We start from the raw sequence: 25,853 nt of genomic DNA on the forward strand, positions 1-25,853 counted from the left end.
AAAATCGTAACCCCGTCAGTACTCTGCCGCAGGCTGATGCGGAGGGAGAGGTGGCTGTCTCTCCTAACGAAGATGTCAGAAACCACTCTGCCCAACCATCGCCCATGCAGCTGGCGCGAGACCCAACGGTAACGACATCGCTCCAAGGCGACATTGATGCTCTAGTGGCATGGTCCGACCGCTGGCAGCTCCCATTCAACGAGGGGAAATGCAAAATCCTGCACCTGGGACGCAACAACCCTCGGGTCAAATATGCCATCCGAGGAGTTGAGCTGAAGGTGGTCGAAGCCGAGCGCGATCTTGGTGTCTTCGTGGACTCATCGCTCAAGTTCCGCAAACAGGCTGCTGCTGCTGCGGCGAAGGCCAACCAGATCCTAGGAATCATAAAACGGTCATTCGAGCTTATCAACAAGTCCACCCTCCCACTGCTGTACACAACACTTGTGCGCCCACACTTGGAATACGGCAACGTGGCATGGGGCCCATTCAATCGCTGCGACCAACTCCTGATCGAACGTGTCCAGAGGAGAGCGACGCGCCTGGTAACCTCAATCAGACACCTTCCCTATGAAGAGCGCCTACGAGAACTGAAGCTGCCTTCGCTGTTCTATCGGCGGCGGCGTGGCGATATGATTCAAATGTACCAACTGATGCATGGAGGTGTTGACCTGGCTCCGGAAGAGTTCTTTACTGCTTCCACCGACAGTCGTACTCGAGGCCACTCGCAGAAGGTCCAGAAGCCCAGAGCCACCACCAGACCAAGGAGGAAATCGTTCAGTGTGAGGGCAGTCAATGACTGGAATGGCTTGCCACAGACGGTCGTTGACGCTGCCAATATCGAGCAGTTCAAATCAAGATTGGATGCCCACTGGGCAAACATCAGGTACATGGTACCTGATAGGAGCTAGAAAAGTCCAAAAAGGTCACGAGCTTGATGAGAACGGTTCCCTACAGGCCAAGTGGCCTCTAAATTCCAATCAAATTAAGGTAAGGTAAGGTAAGGTCAGCAATGCTGAAGGTCAGCATACAATAATTCACGGAAATTCTGGGAAAATGCAGAAACCGATATCAAGGGAACCTCGCAATCACGGATCTGCAGATCACGCACGTAATTTCCTGGACGGTCACGCATAGTGTAGCTCAGCCTTAATGCCAAATCCTGAAGCATGGTTGTGGGACAGAACAACAGACCCTGATGCTTTTCATTATCAATGTTATGGAAAATGAAACTGAAGTTGATGGACTGTCAAACAGTGATTGTCTAGCCAAAAGTCTTGCTTCCTTCTTACCTTGCATATTTTCTGGGGTGTGATGCCAGGCTTGAATCAGCCTTCTGTTGTTGTTGTTGTTGTTGAAGAGTTAGGGCGCGCAGTCAGCCTTCTGAGCAAGTCTCAAACGAATTTGATATGCAAGACATCAAAACACCACTAGTGAGATCTGCGCTCAAATCACCAAGGACGTGCGAGCCACAACTGCCTCTTTCAATCAAAAATCTTATTTGAGTTTTTAATGACGTCAATAGCAAAGAAGTGGCAATAAATTTTTTTGTCTCTTCAAAAAGCCATAAAAATAATAGGTTATAAATAATAAGGGTATACAGTAGGACATACAGTTAAAAATTAGCTCTAAAACAAACATTCAGCATCAAATTTTTATATTTTTAGGAAAAAAAGTCATCTTATTAGTAAGGCCAACAGCTCATGTAAGAAATATCGTGTTCAGGGTTTTCACCGTCATGTGAATTAACCGTAAGTAAGGTTTATGCTCCCTTATAATCTAATTCCATTGGCTTCGTTGATCAGCATTTTCTGTCAGCGGTCACTCACACACCAGTTAGAACATAACGCGCAAGTTTTATATTATGTAATTGGATTTGCCGAAAATCCAGAAATACATCTAAGACTTATTTTAGATAATATTTTATGAAATCTTTACCTGCCATTACCTAGGCGTTATTTTTTTCTATTACCTGAAAGAATTATTGAACGCTTGTCTTCAATAGCTGTAGCCTGTAAGGCTTGCTGTAAGGTGCTCTCCTAATGACCAGGTGAGATTGATTCGAGAGGGATGTGACAATGCAACATGTTGCATTATCTGAAACTGTCAAGCTCTTGATGATGAAGGAACAATTGGTACCTATAATTAGTATTCTGTACCAGAGTTCAAACTCCCCTACGGCAAATGATAAAACCATTGCAGGTTATGTTTAGGTTTAGGTTAATATGATGGGCTGATGTAGACTGTGTCTATTCGGTGCCCACATCAGGTATAAGGTATAGTGGATTGGTTTTGAGCTAGGTTACAGTCGTTTGAGCCATGAATAGGTCAAGCCGGTTCTTGAAAGTGTTTGTGCTGTTTGCCATTATAACATCTTCTGGTAGTTTGTTCCAGTCATGGACTATACGATTTTAAAAGAACTTTGCCCTTGAAACAGTTGTCGATCTCTTGACTTTCAGCTTCTTGCTATGGCCTATTGTTTGCCAGTCACTGTTCATGACGAAGAATCGCTTTGGGTTTATGTTTATGTGACCTGATAGTATCTTGTATGTCTCTATCAAGTCTCCTCGCCTCACTCTTTCTTTCACACTTGGCAACTCCAGTCTTCTCAGTCTCTCCTGGTAGGTCAAGTTCTCAAGTCCTTGCACTAGCTTTGTAGCTCTTCGCTGTACCGTAAAATGGGGTGTTAAGGGACAGTGGGATGTTAAGGGACAGTTGCGTGGGAAAAACTTTGAGTCATATTAAGTTCCTAATTTGAGAGGGTTAAATAAAAACTTTGAAGATCATGCTACATTTTTACAAAATTGAAACATCTCCAAAACTCTATGTGTACCACATAAACTAGTAGGTGTACAGTAGGTCTATTAAAAAAGTCCCCAGCACCAGTGGGCGCTGCCTTCGCTGAGCCGAACCCCCGTCTGCCTGTCCCATATCGCGCCGGGCTCAGGTCAGGTAGGGTCAGCGGGACCGCTCGGTCCGGCCCGCGGGCGGTGGACGGGAGGTAACGCTTTCCGCCAGTCAGCTGTAGAATCCAACAAACGGGACGGCCACCGCTCAGCGCAGCGAAACCGGTGTTAAAGAATGGCACTAGATGTTCATGGCCATAATGATTATGAGATTGTCATTGTTAGCCCGTGCCCCACAGGAATGCCTAGACTCTCATGCCCTGTTGGAGGGGAAATGGGGATTGAACATCATTCTTATAACTCAGCTTTGGGCATTTAAGTGGTATTCGAAGTAGCGTCAAAAGTAGCAAAAAGAAGAACAAAATACTTCAGCCAATTTTGGATCGGGTTCTAGCCAGAGGTCATGTCACTAGAGGTCATCGATGCCCGATGGTAAAATTTTGCTTTGCGGGGTGCCCCAATGCACAAGGTGCGTTGCGCGCACCGGTGCATTGGGTTTCCAATTTCCATGGAAACATCAACAGACTCGGAAGCTCGCAACGCTAGCGTGGAGTCGAGTTCATATCAACCGCCGCAACAATGCAGCAGCGCAGCACAGCGTGCTGCAGCGCGGGGCCGTGAAACACCGCCCAGGGCTATCCATGTGTCAGGGCAATCCAACCCACATGATGGGCTCGGCCCCAGCGGAGCATGAGGTCCATCACTCCCGCCCAGGCCCCCTGTCTTCCCCTAATTCCTATCATCCTTCCCACTCTGAAATCGACCGAAAGAGCCTAACCTAACACAACAATCAGCTCGTTAACCGCTATGTCTGAATAATATTGTCAGATTTAATTAAGGTCAACGGCTTAGCATATAAATAACAACTGCCACCACCGGTATTATGAGAAAACCAATTGCTTTTCCACAAACACTTAAAAGTTTTTAGCTGCATGAAATTAATTTTACCAGCCTCGCGTTCATCTTATCAAAACGCTTTGAATGAATCAAAAGTTGATCTTTAAACGTCATTTGAAAAATTTGGCCTATGTTCAAAGACATGACCTGACCAGAAATGGTCATAATGCATAGCAGGATATTAGATCCGTATCGTGGAACTTTACAAACACATCAGATGATTTCATAACTTAACCCTCGCCCTGGCAGGGAGGGTCGATGCGACCCCCCCCCTAAGGTTTTTCGAAGATAGCGTAAAAACGGCGGCGCTGCCAAATTTGGCACAACCTATGGGGCAACCTTTTTACATATGAATTGAAAATTTCAGGTCCGGGTGACCTTGGGTCAGGTCACCAGGTCAGAAAAACCGGTACAAGGTCATGGTCAAATTTCAATTTTCTTTTTGCACCTGTCCAACTCACAGTTTTGGACTGATTTCCTACAAACTTTCAGGATGTGCTAAGTTCACCGAGTTGCATAACATATAGGTAGTTCGGGTTTTTCGGGGTCACTGACCTGAGGTCAGTTAGAGGTCATTACGTCGTAATGTTAAGCCTATGGGAAAATACTAAATTCGGAAAATACTGGAGATATCCGCTTCGTTCTATCACTTTTGTGCTTTGAAACCACAGTACTTAACAGCAGGTCACTTGGTGCTTCATTGTTTGGTGTACTTATCCATGGGTCAGGTCAAATGAGGTCAACTGAGGTCAAATGACGTTTTTGCCAATAACTTGGCACATAATGACGCTAGAGCTTAAAAATGGTATCATTGTGTTCCTGGTGATCAGCCGAATCGAATGATATGCGATATGATGCAATTTGGTGAAATTGAACTTAATTTATTAATTTAAGTTTACTTAAAATTTAAGGAAAACTTTAAGTACACTTAAGCAAGCTAAAAAGTATATCATTCGACGCGCCTTGACGTGCTGAGTTCACTGGTGCTTTTATTTTTGCTCTATCTTAATTATATCAAAAGTTATAAGCGAAAAACTTTTGACCTGTTTTTAGCGAAATTTTTACATTTATACCCCCCAAACCCCCCCCCCCTAAATATTGACCTAGAGCGAGAACTCCAGGGGGCCCACCTACCTACCAAATTTGGTGTTTCTAGGTGCCATAGGAGCCAATCGCGAGGGAGGGGTCGCATTGACCCCCCCCCCCCCTTCCCCCTGCCAGGCCGTGTTATGAAAAATGTCCTGCCAGGGCGAGAGTTAAGCATGTCTATCAAAATTAATTATTACATGGTTCATATGTAAGCTGGGTGTGTGAACATACTTACGAGTATGTTGAACGCAACTGATAATGTTCTGTTGGCCCAATTTCTATAGTTAATTTATCCTCCCGGATTTCATATTTTTGTCAATGACACCTTGACGATGTCGAGAAAAACGCTTAGGAGATTTAACGGCCTGAGATACATTCAGTAAAAGGAAGGGACCCTTCCGTCCTCGCTATCCTCAGGAAAAACCAATCCGCATCGCCCCTAGTCTTCATGCTTCCCTCTCTGGACTGGAGGTCACCCCACCAGCCAACCAGTAGTTGATGTCGGATCCATTCCAGGACACATAATCCTCTTCGGGTGACCGTTGGGGAGACGACTGGAACGCCCCGACAGGGCAATCGTCCCACGGGAACAGTCTCGCTTTCGCAGATCACTGGCGCTGGCTCGCACAACCCAATTACTACACCAGAGCAATGTCATAGCTCTGCAAGGGCCTTTTCAGACCGAAAAAGATGGCTCCCAACAAAACAAACAATTTTCTCATTCAGAGGCCAGTTTTACCAACAGAAAAATAGCAGCCCGGCGCAATTTTCTGTCAAAACCCAGCCGACGAGTTTCACCAACCATGCGAAAAAATATCCGCCGGCGTGAAAAAATATCAGCCAGAAAAATAGCCAACGAGTTTCACCAACGGCAAATGCGGCATTAATGGAGTGTTTATCTGCGCCATTATATGTAGAAAAACAGCCCCAAAAAATGGACAGGCGACCCCGTCTATTTTTTTCTTTTTTTTTGATGTGTGGAACAATTGGCCTCATTTGTTAAATTGTTACTAATTATCGTAAGTTGCGCTTCTCAGTTGATATAATAATTTAGTATCATTCAAGGCCAATTTGTAAAGCATCTGGGCTTCAAGATTAGAAGAGGAATACTGATGATATTGCGTAAAGAAAGAGCCTTTGTCACCAGGCAGGACCAAAAGGAACCAACAAGACGGGTGTTGGGTGTTGTGATGTTAGTTTTTTCGTTTTATATTATCTTTTTGCTACAAGCACCCAACAGCAAGATGATAGCGCATTAACTAGTGGTCAGCTTACAAGTTCATTGCTCGCACGGAAGTGTTAGATAATGATGGAAGGTCATTTTCGAAAATCGAAGGTGTTTGAAGAAATGCTGAAGGAGACGCAGAGAGGGTAGGCTCATTGGACTCAAGATTTTAAATAAATATGTCACTGTTTTCACATATTCAGCTACATTTGGCATTGCAAGGCGCCAGCTACTGATACCACTACTACTATTGGGTGGAACTTGCTTGAGTTGTGCGGAATAGGGAAGGTGCATTGACATTGCTAAGACCAAAATGGCAAGATTTTCAAGATAATTGACAATAAATTAAAAAAAAGAGAAATGTATAAAGGCTTGTTTTTGAAGCAAAAACGTGCAAAGTTTGCATGGTTGCGAAGCCGAACAAACTTGCTGTCATAAGATTGTGCCACTGAACTCAGCAAGTCATGCTGCCAATATTGAAGGAAAAGAAAATAATAGTAATGTTATAAAATGTAAATGAATCCATAACTGTTGTGTGTGCACTGTGCTGATATTGAATGCATGTGTATCTTGCATGCATGAGTCATGCAGGGATCATGTTAAAACTGGCTGTAAGTATTGTGAGTTAGTTTTGCAAAATTACGGAGGCACCAGGCAAATTGCGGCCGAAATGTTATTTGTTCACCTCAGCGCTGAAATTTCTGCACACAGAGTTTTCAGATCATGCGCCGAAATGTTCATGCAGCCCGTCCGTTACACTGGTCATGTTGACAGTGACAAGGATATTTTCCCAGTCTCATGTTGAAATACAATGATAATTCACTTAGCTTGATTTTAGCTTATGTTTTTCATGCCAGTTCCTAGAATAAAGCAGCCAATATTTTCTGTCATGTGAGAAATATAATGACAATATGCACAATTGCAGGCTGTGGCATGTTGTGAGGTTTTTCCTTGTTTATTGCTGAGGTTTTTCCAGCCTCTGCTGCAAAAACGGTGGTGAATCCACCGTCGTCCGATGGTTTCGATGACGCCAATCATCGGCGAGTGTTGCTGTGATGGCCGACCTGACTGAGCGCACAGCGGCAGCCGCCGTCGCCAATAACGACAGTGAGGACACCTCCGAGTCGGACGGAGACGCCGCCGCTGACGACTTCACCGTGCTGGACGAGGTGGAGCGCTCGAGCCGACAGGCCGTGCACCGCGTGCGCTGCCCGACTGGCTGGCGCACCCGCAGCCGATTGGCGACCGGCGGCCGGCGCCGGCCAATCTGCCGGCGCTCTGCCCCGAGCTGCGCGCCCGGCTGGCCGCCGAGGGCATCGAACAGGTGTTCCTGGTGCAGGTGACCGTGCTACCCGAGCTGCTGGCGGCCGCAGAGTCGCCGCTGCCACCGGCCGACCTCTGCGTCTCGGCGCCGGCCGGCCGCGGTAAGACGCTGGCGTTCGTGCTGTGCAGGTGCGGCGCCGCGGTGCGCTGGCCGCCGGGTGCGCGTGCTAGCTGTGCTACCCACACAGGCGCTGCCCGCTCAGGTGCCCGCCGTGTTCCGCCAGTACGACGCCGACACGCCGCTCTGCGTCCGGCTGCTGGGTGGAGACACAGTGGCACGAGGGGGCGCCAACTGGTGGCGGTGGGGCCGCGCGGCCCGGTCTCCCTGGCTGATCGTGCACATTGCCCCAAAAGACGGTAAATAACTTTTGAAAATACCTATCTCCAATTTTAGTGTTTTCTGGACCAAAATTTTGCAAGGAATCCGATGGTGTGGTCCCCGAGATCCGAAAAATTTCCATTTTGGAGATAGCACCTATTTTTTGAAAAATAAATATTCGTCAGGCATAAACGTCAAATAAATTGAAAATATAATGAGTTAATTTGTAACAACACTAGAATGTGTCGAACATGAATTAGAGATATATTTTAGCTGAGATGATACTATATCTGCGCATACATGTACATGAACTAGTACCTACATTAACCCTTGTCGGCCGAGAAGGGGTGGGGCGGGTGCCGCCTCATAGGGCTTTTCGCGATAGCTTAAAACTCGCTTAGGGTTAGAGGTGGCAAAACTGGAAAATTTTGGGACCCGGACCCGGACCCGGTCTGACTGGCACATTTCTGGAACCGGTCAGACCCGGTCGAAGTCAGCGTTGGAACCAGATGGACCCGTTCCCGAAATTCATTATGAAAATTGTGTACAGTTGTAGGTATAGCAAAAGAAAATAGTTTCTTTCCAACTGGGCATACCTACTTGTGTTGCAAAGTAAAAAACTCATGCCATGGTCATTTCACTTCGCTTCACAGTTTGTATTTTGGAACCAGATTCAGGTCATATTTAAGAATATAAGAAGTAAGTAGACCAATGAATTTCATGCTAACCTAAGCCATTTTTACTACAGCTGCTAAAAATGATGTGAACTGGGGATCCATGGACCAGTGCCTTCACCAGAGTCAGAACAAGAACCTAACATCAACATGGAACAAGATAACCATACTGATACATACCTTTTCTAATATTCTTGGTAAAATATATTCGTTTTTAGAATTAAATTCATTAGTCCTTACAAATATTATCAACTATCAAAGGCCCCAAATGATAAAACATTCAAAATCAAAATAGAAACATGAAAACTGTGTGAGGTTCGCCAGAAATGTCGACACGATAGCAATGCAAGGACAAAACAGGCGTTAAATCACTGCAAAATTTCGTTGGGGTTAAAGTACTGCAAAATCGTAATGGCAATAAACTTTTAAGTACTGCAAGTTGGTTAAGTAGGTTGCGATCATGACTTAAGTGCCAATTTATTAACGTAGAAAACAAACTACATTTTGTTGTTAGTACCTAGACATAGAATAAATACCAAGGGTTCTGAGACTTTCTTCCCGAACGTGTTCCAAAATTGTAACCCTTATGCAGTAGATTAGCGTGCGTAAGGTATAGCATATATGACGCTCAAATGCGCCATTTTCACATCAACACGGAATCATTGGCCTTGGAGAAGGGCATTGGTATTGACTCAGTTTTTTGTCAGCTGCTGCCGTATGATGGCGCTAGTAGAGCGCTATATGTATAATACGCTCTGCTAGCGCCACCATGCGGCGCCAGTTGGCTAAAATCTGATCAATACTACGGTTTCTGGAGAATGCCTTGGATTCATTTTTAGCTTTATGGATTTATGCAAGGGCATGTTGGTTTTATGAGTTGTCTTCTGGCCGTGATAGAAATAATTTCAAAGCTGTTTGAGTTATGAAATGCATTTGAATATCAAACATGAACTTTGATTTCCGGTGGGCATAGTGACTTTGGTATGTCAATGTCTATAAATGGATTTCAGTCATACCTACTTACCTACATATGTTATTGGTATTTGATTTCTACAGCTCAAAATATTGCTAGGTGCTGTACAGCAAACTGAATGGAAGTGATCCGTACAAACATTTGGTGAAATGTTTTCTGGATTGCTAGCACTTAGAACTTGTTTATTCCATGTTGTAGGTGACAAGGTAAGAAATTGAAGCAAGACTGACCAGTATCAGTATGCTATAGAATAGGTAGCCCAATCTGCTGGAATATTAAAATTCAAAAATGGAATTGGGACTTATGAAATATGAACTGGAAACTGCATCAACTATGACTATGTTTGCCAAAGCATAAAAGATATTAATGTACATACATATACATACACATACACATTTATTTTCAACATTACAAATGAGCAAAACATACACAAAAATATTATAAGATTGGTGCAAAAGAATAAAAATTCTTAAATTAAAGCACCTCTCTTAATCAATCAGTATAAAATAAACATGAGTATTACATAAAAAACACAACATAATATGAAAACAAGTCTGTTTGACCACCGCCAAGCCGCGCCACACCCACCGCTCGCTGGTTGAAATTAAAGTTGCTACCCCCAGGCGACACGACGAACCGTCCGGCCCGCCGTCCGCCGCTGGATGCTATTGGTTCTGGAATCTTTTAGTTTTGATAATATAATTTTGGAATAATTTCGCTACTTTGATCTGATCGTTTTTGTTGAGGCCTCTACCATACAGCAATAAGCTAAGTTTAGATACGCTGTTACAGTTGTTAAATATGGGTATAATTATTGAAACTTGTCCGAAAAGTTCAGAGCGTAGCACTTGGAAACGGGGACAATTTAGAACGAAATGTGCTACAGTCTCTTTTGGGCTCCCACACTCACAGCAGGGAGAAGATTTTTGGATTTGGTAGAGATGAGCTTTTAGGACAGTTGCGTTTAACCTAAGTCTTGCATGCTGAATGTTTCCAAACTTTGATCCAGTATTATTATATGGTGGGACGGTCCCTGCACAAAGTCTGGTCTCTATCGCTCGTTGGAAGGATTTGAGGCTGGGATCGGTTCTGATGGATTCTGGTAAAATGTTCCAATCTCTGGTCGTCTTAGGAATAAAAGATTGTTTAAAAAGTGATGTTCTGTTGTTTGGGAGTGTGAGATTGGTGGCATTGCGAAGAGCACGACCCGTGTTGTCTTGTCTGGTTTGTGGTAGTATGCACTGGCGGATCCAGGGGGGCCACGGGGGCCATGGCCCCCCAAAGGCCTAAAGTGGCCTGTTTGGCCCCCCCCCCCAAAAAAAAACGCCAGAAAAAATTGCTAAGAAAATATACCTTGATGGAGGTTTTTAGCCACTTGGTGAAGTAAAGCTTTCCACAGCATAATATGGAAGCAATATAGTAGCAGTGAGGGTCAGTCAAAAGTTGCGCGAGCGGAGTCGACCTTAAAAAAAAAGATTGTTGTTGGCACGTGTTTATGGCGCGGCAGCTGGTAGTTGGCGGTGTTTCGCGTGGTGTGGCATCACTGGCGGATCTGGGGGGTGGGGGGGCACGGGAGCCTGAGGTGCCCCTGACAGGCCCGTGGTGCCCTTGCTAGGCCTGTGGTGCCCCTGGACCCTGGCAGGCCTGTGGTACAGTCCACAGCAGAAGTAATGTGGGGTTTCAGTCATGGGTAGGGTAGTGAGCCTAAAATGAGTATACGCAAAAAATGAGTATAGTTTTGGAAAATGTGCATTACGCCAAAGTTATTTTGAACAAAAATAAAAAAAATACACAGTGCGTCCGAAGGTCTACTGCAACAGTTGCAAATACGCCCATCGCCAAATGTCAAGCGACTTTGGTCTGAAAAATGATTGAATGCTTTTTTCAAAAATGTCACAAAAAGTACATGCTAAAAAGTGAAGCCTGGTGAAAATATGTGCACTGCTGAAATAATTTTACCTTTTCAGCTGTTTGTCTCATGCACTGAGCTTGCTGGCAGCCGTAAAAAATAATCGAAAATTCGAAAGCGTAATGCAAAAATTTTAGCATTTGTAAATTTCTATAAAATGAGTATAGTTCCACAAAGTGTTGCAAAAATGAGTTTAGTATGAAAAGTGTGAATTTGAGCATGGCTACTCCACCGCCTGCTAAATATCGCCCCCAAAGACATTTCCGGGATTATTTTGGTTATGATTACGATCTACCGGCCATCTTCGATGGCCACAATGACTGACGCTGCAGCGTATTTGTAAGCGCGATACGGTAAGCGTTGGAACTCGTTTCGGTCGATTCTCATTTGCTTGAGCTTCAGTCACCGATCTTTTTTTTTCTTTTTCATTTTCCTTTATTTTTTATTATTATTTTATTTTTTATAGTTAAGCGGTGACATTAATTGCTTTATCTACTCCTGGCCATTTTGGCGAAATACCGTACAACCGGATGTGACGTCATGTGATCTGCGACCACCAGTGCCCTCTCCACCAATCGGGAGTCACCGGAAATGGCACTGTGACCTGTCACGTGACCAGCACCGGCTCGACCAATCAGGACTCCGAGGGTCGGCTGAGCTTTTCGCGTCCTTTTTGCACTGATCGTCGTCTCGTGCGCGTGTCCTGCTGGCATACGGCAAAAACTGGTGAGTTTTGAATGGCATTAGTCTTGGATTCTCCTTCAGTGATAATTTGTTGTGTATTGCTCACAATCTGATTTCAACTTTAAAAAAAAAAAAATTATATCAGGTAATCATTCTGGTTTGTAGCGGTTCGCAATTTAGTATGCCCTCAGAACTCTTGATATATTGGGTAATGTTTGGTCATACGGGACCTGCTGAAGGACCTGCCGACCTGAGCTGCGGGCCTCTGCCTGCCGAGTATCGTCGTCATTGATTCAAAAGCACCGGTGTAAACGCGCACATTCCTGGCACGAATTATTAAACAATGACCTCTTTTTTGTCAGGTGGCACCAATCGTCATGCCGAAATACACGGAGGAAGATCTGGGCAGAGCGAAGAAGCTCGTCGCGGATGGATTCACCGTCTACAAGGCAGCCAAGGACACCGGCGTGCCGTACGAGACGCTCCGCCGTCACATCTTCGGCATCAACGTCACCGGCTCCACTGGCTCTGGGCGACCGACGGTGCTGACGAGGACCGAAGAGGACAAGCTGGTGGAAATCCTCGCTTACCTCGCCCGCCAAGCATTTCCACTGGACACCAGTGACATCTGCGATCTGGTCCAGCAGTTCCTGAACAACCTCGGCAGAGAGACGCAGTGGAAGGACAACAGGCCCACCCGCTTCTGGCTGTCACGTTTCAAGGCTCGTCACGCCGGTGTCCTCGCGTCGCGCAAACCGGAGATCCTCACCATCACTCGTGCCAAGTCTCTGACAGAGGAAGTGGTTGGCGCCTTCTCCATGTACAGTAGGTCTATTAAAAAAGTCCCCAGCACCAGTGGGCGCTGCCTTCGCTGAGCCGAACCCCCGTCTGCCTGTCCCATATCGCGCCGGGCTCAGGTCAGGTAGGGTCAGCGGGACCGCTCGGTCCGGCCCGCGGGCGGTGGACGGGCGGCCGGTAACGCTTTCCGCCAGCCAGCTGTAGGATCCAACAAACGGGGCGGCCACCGCTCAGCGCAGCGAAACCGGTGTTAAAGAATGGCAGTAGATGTTCATGGCCACAATGATTATGAGATAGTCATTGTTAGCCCGTGCCCCACAGGAATGCCTAGACACTCACGCCCTGTTGGAGGGGAAATGGGGATTGAGCATCATTCTTATAACTCAGCTTTGGGCATTTGAGTGGTATTCGAAGTAGCGTCAAAAGAAGCAAAAAGAAGAAAAAATACTTCAGCCAATTTTGGATCGGGTCATAGCCAGAAGTCATGTCACTAGAGGTCATCGGTGATAACATTTTGCTTGGACAGGGCGCGTTGCGCGCACCGGTGCATTGGGTTTCCAATTTCCATGCAAACATCAACAGACTCGGAGGCTCGCAACGTGGAGCCGAATTCTTATCATCCGCCGCAACAATGCAGCAGCGCAGCGCAGCGTGCTGCAGCGCAGGGCCGTGAAACACCGCCCAGGGCTATCCATGTGTCAGGGCAATCCAACCCACGTGATGGGCTCGGCCCCAGCGGAGCATGAGGGCCAGGACTCCCGCCCAGGCCCCCTGTCTCCCCCTAATTCCTGTCATCCTTCCCACTCTGAAATCGACCGAAAGAGCCTAACCTAACACAACAATCAGCTCGTTTACCGCTATGTCTGAATAATATTGCCAGAATTAATTAAGGTGATTAGCATGTAAATAACAACAACTGCCACCATTGGTATTATGAGAAAACCAATTGCTTTTCCACAAACACTTAAAAGTTTTTAGCTTAAAACTTGCATGAAATTAATTTTACCAGCCTCGTGTTCCTCTTATCAAAACGCTTCGAATGAATCAAAAGTTGATCTTTAAAGGTCATTTGAAAAATCTACTATACTACTATTTGAGGAGGGTGCGTCTGTCCGTTACCGAGGTCCCGACTTGATGGTGCTTTGCGTGGACTACAGGCCAGACCGTTGCACCTAGCGCGGTGAAACTTGCACAACTTATAGATCAAGGATGCGCGACGTGCCTTTGAGGGGTCTCAGCTCGATCGGATTGATAGGGAGCGCGAGGCGCGTGCTCAAAAAGTGCAAATTCGCGTCATAGACTTTACATGTATAAATCGGCGTGCGAAATCGGGCGAAAACGGCTAATTTTGGCCGACACGGGTCCGGTCCAGGTGCGATATCTTGGTGACCAGGGGTCCGATCGGCAGTGGGAAAACGGTATCGTGTAAATAATTGAACGGGCTATCGAATGGTGTGCGATGCAGGGGATGGCACGCGCCACGTGCACCGTGGAGGGCAGTTTTGTTGAAAAAAAATGCGGTTTTTGAAGGATTTTGGAATTGATTTTATTTTTAGGTGACCGTTAAACGGAGCGAGTTGGAACAGCGCCTGTTGGCAAGATAAATGTACCGCCTCTCATATAAAAATTGTGAAAAGCTGATTGATCCAAATCAAGGTGGTGCAAATCACGGGAGAAAATGGTGTTTGTCAATGATGTGCCACTTTATTAATTACACGGGTTTTGCTGCATAACCTGATACCTTTGGCAATTGAATATGGTACCATTGGATAGAGCATTAAATTTTGTCCAATATTCACTCTTCATTTTTGCATGATGAGCAACAGTATTCTTAAAAATGTAAATGTTCCAAACCATTACATTGTCATTTTTAGCGAAATTCATCGATGGCCCTCAAAAGACTTCACGCCAGTTTTCGAATCATTCTAAAGTAGAACGCAACGCATGATAATACAACACGGGCACTCGATGCGATGTATCTTTTTGTTTTCTTACAAAATGCTTGGCCGTCAAAAAGCAATCGAACGAAATGGATATCTACCAACCAAATTGACACAGACCAACCCAATACCCACGGGTAAAAAAATAACCCTTCTTCGCGTTGCGGAGCACGCGGGTAACCCTAGCTTGGCCTATGTTCAAAGACATGACCTGACCAGAAATGGTCATAATGCATAGCAGGATATTAGATCCGTATCGTGGAACTTTACAAACACTTCAGATGATTTCATAACTTAAGCATGTCTATCAAAAATAATTATTACATGGCTCATATGTAAGATGGGTGTGTGAACATGCTTACGAGTATGTTGAACGCAACTGATAATGTTCTGTTGGCCACAATTTCTATATTTAATTTATCCTCCCGGATTTCATATTTTTGTTAATGACACCTTGACGATGTCGAGAAAAAAAACGCTTAGTAGATTTAACAGCCTCAGATATATACACTCAGTATAAGGAAGGTTCAAGGGTGCTAGATTCCTTCCGTCCTCGCTATCCTCAGGAAAAACCAATCCGCATCGCCCCTTGTCTTCATGCTTCCCTCTCTGGACTGGAGGTCACCCCACCAGCCAACCTGTAGTTGATGTCGGATCCATTCCAGGACACATAATCCTCTTCGGGTGACCGTTTGGGAGACGGCTGGACCGTCCCGACAGGGCAATCGTCCCACGGGAACAGTCTCGCTTCCGCAGATCACTGTCGCTGGCTCGCACAACCCAATTACTACACCAGAGCATGGTTATATAATATGTATGTCATAGCTCTGCAAGGGCCTTTTCAGACCGAACGAGATGGCCCCCAACAAAACAAACAATTTTCTCATTCAGTATTGTATCTCATCAAGCACCACATGTTTTAAGAGTGTTTATTATGCGTCCCGTAAAAAAGCGCAGTTCAATTTTCTCCCATTGACTTAAGCGATCTCAAAATTGACCCGGCCTTTCTGTCAACAATGCCAAACTTGCAAAGTAAACGTTTCAAATACATATACTGTTGCCCATTAAGATCGCTGAAAGTTCTGAAGCGATCGGTTAGTCGGTGTATTTAGATATGATGAGCACAGGAACTTTCCTTGAGGTAAGGTCACTTGACGTGACCTGGTGTTATGACCTTGAATTGAAAGACTTGGGCGGGAAAAATGGGTCATTTGAAATCTTAAAATGCTAGATTTTAACAATAATTGCAAACACTATCCCGGCCAAATAGTGAGTGAGAAGGGAGCGATTCCCCGACCCCATGTTTAGCTCCTATAATTGAGCTAGCTGCTAGAGCCTCGCGGAAAAAAAAACGAGCGCTTGCTTCGTTACGTGACGCAGCGACCGGTACCCCATTTTAAAGGGACCCTCCCACCTTCAAAAATGTTAATGAATTGGCATGAAAGTGATGTCGCTCGGTTCAGAAAGAGCAAAAACGAATATCTACCAAATTTCATCGAAAAATATTCACCGGTTTTCAAGATATTAGACCTTTACTTTTGTTTACTTTTTGGCATCTCCGCTGTTCCTAGCGACTTTATTTGAAAGTGCGGCACTTGTTGCGCGGAAAGCAGCGTATACCACCGCGTGCTACCAAACGTTTTAGTCAAAGATTTAAAATCGTTAGATCTCCGCTGACGTCAGAAATTCTAAGGGGCATTCCAATTCATTAGCCCCTTAGAATCCGAAAATTGCAAGTTTGAATTGAAATTCCATTTCTCCGAATTAAAGCATTTTTCGATGTTGTGAGTGCCCAAACCGTTATTTGCAGGCCATGGCCACCAATTTGGCTATCTCAACTCAAAACTAATGTTAAGGTGGGATGGTCACTTTAAAATATCAATGACGTCTTAGGGCAGGTCAAGGGCCACAAGGCATTTGATCGGTTTTTGGTTAATAGCTAAACGCATTATCGTCATTTCGATGCAATCGTGTTTTCTGTTCTCAGACGCGTCGATTTATATGCTTTTTTGTTTCGGTGAAGCAATTTAGGATGTTTTCCTCAGGTCAATGTCATGTTAGGGCAACGCAGGTCACGAAGCTGTTGAAAGGAGGACATGTTGCATAACATTTGATTCGGCAAGTCTTACAAAGTCCATTGATGGCTGTCCCGACTGGCTAGCTCATTTTGATCGGGAGTTATTGACGAAGCACTCCTATGACCCTAGTGACGTCATAAATGACGTCACGCAAGGTGAACAATGCAAAAGTGAAGCATTAGACCTTGCCAAGAATGAATGAAGTCACGATTTCATGTGCTTGAGGTATAGTTTCAGATTATTTCCGACGCCAAATTAACAGTTTCCATAATTCCCCAAATGACACTAAGTGCATTGCGGATGGCATCATTTTATAACCGACAACCGTGCAGAGGTTTACTTAAGACGTCATAGTTATAAGTTAAGTGACCTGACCTGAAAACGTGGTTGATGTCAAGTGATCCGGCTTGAATGAAATGTAAGGCATGTGAAATGTCAGCCTTCTATCATCAGTGTGCTTTGAGCTACCGCAAAAAAAAAAAAATGCATGGTGGCGGCATCCACCCCTTCCTCTCGGCCGGCGAGGGTTAAAGGTAGTGTGCCACCTTTGAAAGATTTCCCATTTTATTTTTCCTAGGATAAGAAGCTTCTGTTTTTACCTAATATCGCAAAAAAAATCAAAAATGGGCCTGGAATAGTGCCTTTTTCGCCTAAAAGTTTATCGGTTTTTAGATATGTATAACAACTGTAGTGGGCTCACCTGCAAACAGGCGTCGGCAACAATCGCGAATGCGGCGCACATGTGACAATAAGCAAAGGTCATTATAGTGTTACGACCATACGACGTACGGGAATGAGTTATCAGCTGTCTAATCGTAGACAACACAATGTCGAGCCTTAAACTGTAAGCCTGTATTGGTATTGTTTCTTTTATTTGGCTGTCGAACATTATTTATGGTTTGAAATATGATTTTATGTAAAATAATTGATATAAAAAAAGCCGTCTCATAAGTTATGACCCCATTTCACCACACGCAAGTGGCAGAAATGACAATGATCAGCTGACGCATTTTTCTTGGCCGAAGTCAGAGCGCGCAGCCCGACGCACCACCACCGCACCACAAAGTATGAGCAGAAGCCGCGCCCAAAGCCAGGGCCCCGGTAACGTGAGGTAGCCGAGTCGGGGCAGCGTGCGCTGACCCAAGCCGGGGCCGCAGCTTTGGGCGCGGTCTACCGCATCCCCGCGGGCAGCCCCGGGCTATCACATGACACCGGGAGGACGCGCGGCTCCGGCTTGGGTCAGCGCACGCTGCCCTGACTCGGCTACCTCACGTTACCGGGGCCCTGGCTTTGGGCGCGGTCTACCGCACCACCTAACAGGCGTGTTCGAAACCGCAGGAGCTGATGATGAACGGGTTTATCGAAACTTGATTGGATGAGCATATCGGTAATAGCGATTTCAGTGTGTGCATTTATTGTTCATAGTGGTGTGAAATGTGGTTGGGGTACGACCGACAACCCGTCGGGGCGGATTTCGCACTGGGGTACTCAAAATTTGAAGAATTTAAGACGTTTCCATGAGTTTTGAAGGTATGGATAAGTTCTAAAAATCCAGTTCTCCTTATCTGGGCCATTAACTCCATACAGTCCAGGAAAGCTGGCACACTACCTTTAAACCTCGCTTCGAATTATTGCGGATAATGATGCGACCGAAAACAAAGCATTTATCTGCGTCTAGAACGGCCGCTGACTTGTTGGACAATATCCCCAATCTTGATTCGCTAGATGGGAATAAAATACTCGGTATGTGATGTATATAGTTATACCCCTCGATTTGCCCTCGCGCGAAGCCTATTCTAATCATCACTGTCACTTTTTTATCCGAGATGATGTCGCCGCTAAACGGGTTGTTTTGTTTGCTTGCTTGCGTTGAATGGCCATTACGGATTATTGATGGATTATGATAAAATAGGATTGGGGCAAGGGAGGATATGCACTGCTGAAGGTGTTTAATTTAGATCACAAAGGCATCATTTCCGGCATCGTGCAGTCATTATCTTCCCCTCCTCTGCACTGCGGCATCTCTGCGCCCCACACACGGCGTCCTCACTCCACGGCCGGCCGCCGCCAACTGACCCACTCGCCGGGCGCCGCGACCTGACCCGTGTCACTGCCGCGGCCTGCGCAATAGAGTCGGGGCTGGAATCCGGGGGTTCGGCCGGCCGGCCGCCTCTGGAGCGGGGGACTTTTTTAGTAGACCTACTGTACAACGGGGTGCTCGTCGACCTGGGACTCGAGGACAAGCCGGACAACATCTACACAACCTCGATGAGACGGGACTCTCGACCGATCCGCGCTCGACAAGGGTCATCGTCCCCAGCAAGTCCCGTGACGCCTACCTGAAGACGGCCAGCTGTGGTAAGGCGACATACAGCGTCCTCTTCTGCGTGAACGCCACTGGAAACTACTTCCCACCCTTCGTCGTCTACAAGGCCAAACGTGAGCCCTTTGACTCGTGGATGCGTGGCGGACCGCCAGGAACGGCCTATGGGACGACACCGTCAGGCTGGATGGAGGGCAACATATTCGAGAGCTGGTTCCAGACCATCTTCGTCCCAGAGATCACCAAGAAGCATGATGGTCAGCCCACAGTGCTCGTCTATGACGGTCACGGATCCCACATGACGTATCGGACAGCAGCGCTTGCGAAGGACAACAACATCACGGTGGTATGTCTTCCGCCACACACCAGTCACGCCATCCAGCCTCTCGACGTCGCCGTGTTCAAGCCGGTCAAGGTCGCCTGGGCGCAAATCCTGAAGCGGTGGCAGCGTGAGTCACGACTCGTCGCTGTCGACAAGTCGGTGTTCCCGACTCTCATCTCCCAGCTGTGGAAGGAACTGGATCCGGTCCACGCCGTGGCCGGATTCCGCGGCTCGGGTCTGTTCCCAGTCGACGCTGAGAAGGTTCGCAGCCGGATGGTGGGACCCGCGAGCACGTCACGTGATGACATCCTGTCACCTGATGAGGCGCTCCAGGATGCTGTACTCAGTGTTCTCAGTCCGGAACAGTCAAGTGAGACGAAGGCGGCCCTGGCCAACAAGACGAAACGCCGCAGCCGAGTTCAAAACAAGAGCGGCGAGGTCTTGACGTCAGAGTCTTCTCTGCAGAGGCTCGAGCTGGAGGCGGCGAAGCGCGCAGAGAAAGGGAAGAAGTCTCCGTCGTCACAGCAGGACAGGAAACTCTCCAAGAAACGCGAAGAGAAGGGAAAGAAGCGGTCTTCGTCGCACAAGATCGAGAAGCCATCCGCGAAGCGAAAAGTGACCAAACTGACGACTCGATCGAAGTAGAGGGGGTAAAGCTCACGCAGGCTTTTGGAAATGTGGCGGTGCCCGTTCGCCACGCCACTGTGACCGTGGTTGGTGTTGTGGCCATTGTCGGTTGTGTTTGTTGTTGTCTGCTGAAGTCATCTATGTGTCTTAATAAATTGAAACGACCGGTAATACATTTTCTTGATTTTTCTACATTTCAATACTTATATTGTTAGCAACACCGATTTCATATCCACGTTCCAGGCGAATTTCAGCGTCGCAAATCCAGCAGATTAGGCACAATAGAGCGTTGAAACAACTGTACTCATTTTTTGCGAAGGAGCAAAAAATGAGTATAGCCGACATTGGTCAGAAGATGTAATTATTACAGAACAACCGCTCGTCTGACACCGTTGTGCCACATAGGACGTCGTAGTCAGAACACGTAATGTCAATGTCCCATATAGCCATTATTCACACCCTTTCTAGTTTTGAATATATTTAACTGATAATGTAAAACTATACTCATTTTAGGCTCACTACCCTATGTTCTGCTTCTGAAGCTTAGGAACGATTAGCCAGACTACAATGAAACTTTGAATGTAGCTTATATGTATCGTCACCCTTGCAGCTGCAACTTTAGCTATTGACATCTTCTTTTCAATCACTTCGCATTAAACAATCGCCAGTCAAAGCCAACCGTTGAGCATGGGTGTAGAAACGTTTTCAAAGTTGGTGTGGAGTTTACAGCCATTCTCGAAAACTACCCCCATTTTTGCCAACTCCAAAATCTCTTCGGATCTACATCCATCTCAGGGGGTACTCGGTCGGAGGTTGGGGGAGGCAAACTGCCCCGCTTGCCCCCCCCCCCCCCGTGGCGACGCTAATGGTGTTGAAAGCCTTTACTGGCTATAAGAGCTAAGAGGAGGTTTGAGCAACCACTGGAACAGACCCTATCATGCTCAAGCTCGGGTGGAAACGCCAATCAGCTCGTATATCGCCTTGCCAATCAGCTCATAGACCCGGGAACAGGGGGCAGCGAGGGCGATTGCCCCCAACTTAACCCGGCAGGCGGTGGGCCTACCAGCCACCTTCCGCGCGATGGGGGGGGGGCATTTTTTGCCCCCCCCCCCCGTATCTCCGAAACTACTGGACGGATCCGGAAAATTCAAACGGCGTTCGATAGCCCTGTCAAATTTGTCGAAAGAAACCAAATTTCATTGACCTCGGGGTCACCGATGACGTCACAGGTCAGGTCAAAGATAAAATGTTTCACCGTTCACGGGGCTTCTAGGGAAAGCGCTATAACATCGAGTAAAACGCATTTTGTCGAAAATCAGCGATAAGGCGTCAGTTGTCTAGTACATATGTTGCTATTAGAGGTCACTGGTCATACCAGGTCAGGTCACAGGTCAGGTCACCAAAGGTCACCACATGAACCCAACTTTACTAAGGTTATGCGATGCATGTTTTATGGCCAGTTTTTCATTTCTAACTCAATGGTGTTGGTTATAAGACCATCAGGTACGGTTTAGGTCACTTTCTGGTGGAGGTCAGGTCAAGATCAGGTAAAAAAAGTCAAATTTCAAAGTTGATATTTTTGCATAAAATGGGTATCGATTCGATGCAGCTCGTCACGGGGAGTCTAATGGTGGTCTTTGTTTTGCGCTACGAGGTCTAGAATTGCTAAAAATTGAGTTTGAAAATTTGACGTCATCAATTTTGAACAGTTTTTTCGCTATAACTTGGCCAAAAAAAAGAGGTATCGATCTCAAATTTGGTATGTAGATAAAAGGCGGTAGGGACTATCACATATATTCCGTTTTTTTTCGAAATTCAAAAAACTGGATTTTTTTTTTGCTATTATATTCAAAAAATCTATTTTTTATTTTTGGGGGTCAAAATTCAAAAAATTCGAAAAACTGAAATAGCAGTTTTGTGGCCCTTTTGATTCCACACCTTCTATGTCTGAAGCATTTTTCTGTGTCTCTAAAGCTGTAGGCCTGACAGCTCTTCCCGCGAAACCTTTTTTGGGTCGAAAATGGCAAAAATGACGTCACTCTGACGTCATTAGCGGCAAACCTATCATAGCCTTTGGAAAAAAATTTTGGTCACCATGTGCGCTAGCTGCTCCCGGGAGGGTACTGAAAGTTTGGTGACGACCGGCGCAGCGGTTCTCGAGATATATTGAAAAAACTAAAGGGGGCAAAAAAATGCCCCCCACCGCCTGGAAGGTTAAGAGCCGAGGGGGTGACGTCTTCCAACATTCATGCAGCGAGGAAGGATCTTTCCTCTTTTTGATGATGACTACACCGAACAGTAGGTAAGCAGAAAACTGAAGTGGTCGAATTTCGACTCGAAGAGAGGGTCCGTCATTGGAACAAAGCGTAAATACCGCTCAGTTTTCGGCCCTAAGAAGACCCTATCATCTTACCCTATCTCTGAACTCGTTCATAGTTTCGTCGCAACCGGCAAGACGCCAGAAAAAAAGTGTAATGTGCGTACAGGGCATGCATATCTTGGCTCCCTGTTCTTCGAGGTCCTGAAGACGATAGCGGAAATTCTGTGACGATAAACCAAAAGAGGTGGCCGAGGATCCTCCAGTGGTTCTTCCGCTCGCCGCAGCGCAGCTATGCCGACACCATCAAACAGCAGTGGTTTCAGCAGGATGGAAACCATGCTTGCACCGTCCTGAAGACCATGCATTGTCTCTGAGAGTGGATGTGAAAATTTTTCCTTGCATAGTTATTATATCAAACTTTGGACCGAATTTGGAGTTAGGAGGAACAAAGTTAGTCTGGGCTTAGAATAGGCTAACTTTTATTTCATGCCAAAAGCAGCACATTCGGAAACCGTGAATGCTGGTCTTGTGTCTACCAGCAGCAGATTAGCGAATATTAATCCACTGCTAGATTGACGAGCATGCACGTTTCTGCAATGTTTAGACAACAATATCTTCTAAATAAAAATTATTCACTTTTTAAATGTAATATATCACAAAAAGGCAAGTAAATAAAGTCAAAATGAAGCCACTGCCAGCTTTTACAAAAAAAAAAATACAAAATACCAAATGCATGAAAATTGCCTTTTCCTGATTAAGGAAAACTTTCATATGGCGGGAACAACAAATTAGGTATCACTGCGCCATTGCAACGATTATGGCGCAGGCCACTTACGAGGGGGTATCGAAAAGTTCTGATCATCACATAGAAGATTTAGACCGATTTTGATGATTTTTGGTTGGTATTATATTTGGTTCTTAAGAACAATGTTCCCGCAAAGAGAATCCTGAGAAGTGGTTTTATCTTATCTAGGAGAGACTTAGAAGTAAAAAAGATGAGTATTGGGCCCATTGAGGACCGAACCGTCATCCAACTAATGCATTTGAAACGGTATCACACTGAGAAAATACATCAAGAACGTGAAATTAGTTTATAGCTAGGAAAGCCCATCTAATGCACTTACCGAAAATGAAAAAAATAATTTTCATTTTGGTTGCATGACCCTTGCAGGGGAGTCAAGAAGTGAGTGACTACCAGTGACTGACAAGGTGGTGACTGTGAAGGAAGTGGAGGACCTCATCCTTACAGATCGTCGTGTGACCTTTCAAATGATTGTGCAACAGAAAGGTCTCAATGCTGGCAGTGCCTGAAAATATTATCGGCGAAGAACGACAGACGATAAAGGAGTCAGCCCGCTTAGAAGTTCGTGTGTCTACTTTGTTCAAGAGAAAAATGCGTCTTGACCTTTCGAAATGAAAACTAGGCTTTTTTTAGGAAATTGAAGACATCTTCGATCATTTAATGACTTGTGACGAATGCTGGGTCTATGTGTATGATCCAGAGACAAAAAGATGATCAAGAAGTTTAAGCACGGCACATCTGTTCTTCATAAAGGGCGAAGATGCAGAAGCCGATATGGAAGGTCAATGCTATCAGTGTTCTGGATCTGGCGTAGGATAGTCATTACCGACTGTCTTGATGATGGTCGGATAATGATAAGCAAGCACTACTGCACACTTTTGAAGAAGTTGCGAGATGGCCTCAAGCAGAATCGCCGCAAAAAAAGCCCAAGAAAGATTTTTTATCCGCACCGACAGCGCCCCCGCCCATTCGTCCTGAGCTGCGATTTAAGAATCAACATGATGTGGACATTAAATCCTACCGCATCTAAGAAATTCACCTGACCGGGTATTAACTGACTCTTAATTGTCACAGGAGATGAAGAATCCACAGTATGGCCGGTGATTAAAGGCCCAGAAATGACGTCATTGATGAGGTGGAGCAGTGATTTACGGGACAAGGCGAAGGTCCTACAATGACCGCCTGAGGCATCTCAAGAAACGATGCAATAAGTTTGCGGTCGTGTGTGGTGACTTGTAAGGGAGTAATGAACATCATGTAAAAAAATCAAATTTCTATCACATCTAATTCATGGTGATGATCAGAACTTTTCGATACCCCCTCGTATGCACATGTGCTACAGCCGTGAAACCAACAATACATCATTCTTTTTTTTAAATCGTAGAGCCAAAGCGCACACGGAGAAGGTAATTGTGCCCTGCTTAATGTGAAGTTTGTTCAAAAATTGCTACTTATTCCCCACATCTCGTCGAATACTGCTGTTTTTCAGGCTGGGGATGACACCAGAGCGGGTAAAAAACCAGCATCTTGAGGCATAATTCTTTTGCAAATAAAAACCAGGGCAGTTGGACAATGATAAAGGCTTGATTAATAATAATCATTTTCATCGTGCATAATGTGTAACTGTGATATCTAGTGGGTGCATGCTTACATTAAATGCTTCATACAGTTATTGCTTACTGCTGATTAAAAATGACATGCTTTTTGGATATTTTTCTTAAACTTAGAATGTGAAATATTTTTGTGTAGACTTGCAGATTTTGGGGTGCTTCTGCCAGTGAGGGGTGCATTTTTCTTCGCTCAGGAGGTGCTCGAGCATTCCCATACCCCCCTCCCCTCCCCCAATTATCCGCCTTTGTGGACTATGAAGAACCCATAGCATACTGATTTCTTCTGGCCTTAAATCATATTTTGCTGTTTTTTTTTTTTACTCAAAAGTGATGTGAGAAGTGTCACCACTTAAAGTTGGTGTGGAAAATCCACACCAACTTTCAAGTTGGTGTGGAGCTCTCCATACCAACCACATACGAAGTTACGCCCATGCCGTTGAGTTTGGTAAAACCCTACATTACTTTAGCGGTGGGCTGTACCTCTGGCGGGCCTAGGGTGCCCCTGCTAGGCTGCTGATGCCCCTGGGACCTGACAGGACTGTGGTGCCGCTAACAAGCCTAAAGTGCCCCCAACAGGCCCGTGATGCCCCCGACAGGCCCAAGGTGCCCCTGCGTGATGCCGTGATGCCTGCGAGGCCGGTGGTGCCCCCTGCGAGGCCGGTGGGGCCCCTGACAGGCCCATGGTGCCCCTGCTAGACCGGTGGTGCCCCTGGCAGGCCTGTGGTGCCCCTGCTAGGCCTCTGGTGTCCCTGACAGGCCCATGGTGCCCCTGCGAGGCCGGCGGCGCCCCTGGCAGGTCTCTGGTGTCCCTGACAGACCTGGGGTGCCCCTGACAAGCCTGTGGGGCCCCTCACAGGCCCGTGGTGCCCTTGCTAGGCCTGTGGTGCCCCTGGCGGGCTGGTGGTGCCCCTACTAGGCCGGTGGTGCCCCTGACAGGCCTGTGGTGCCCCCGGGCACCAAGGGGGTCATGACCCATGTGGCCCCCCTTGGATCTGCCACTGATGCATAATATATTGATTTGTAAAGGCGTTATGGCT

General features: G+C 46.1%; 1 protein-coding gene across 1 annotated transcript; it reads left to right on the plus strand.

Annotated features, from left to right (window-relative positions):
* Positions 1–11,952: 11,952 nt before the first annotated feature.
* LOC122390819 (MFS-type transporter clz9-like) lies at positions 11,953–20,102 on the plus strand. Its single transcript, XM_043384149.1, has 3 exons — positions 11,953–12,038; positions 12,359–12,816; positions 19,133–20,102. The coding sequence occupies exons 2-3, from the start codon at positions 12,374–12,376 to the stop codon at positions 20,100–20,102; spliced, it is 1,413 nt and encodes a 470-aa protein (XP_043240084.1). The 5' UTR covers positions 11,953–12,038; positions 12,359–12,373.
* Positions 20,103–25,853: the final 5,751 nt, after the last annotated feature.

The sequence above is a fragment of the Amphibalanus amphitrite genome, unplaced genomic scaffold (assembly GCF_019059575.1).
Source record: "Amphibalanus amphitrite isolate SeventyFive unplaced genomic scaffold, NRLGWU_Aamphi_draft 000411F_arrow, whole genome shotgun sequence".
Lineage (NCBI taxonomy): Eukaryota > Metazoa > Arthropoda > Thecostraca > Balanomorpha > Balanidae > Amphibalanus > Amphibalanus amphitrite.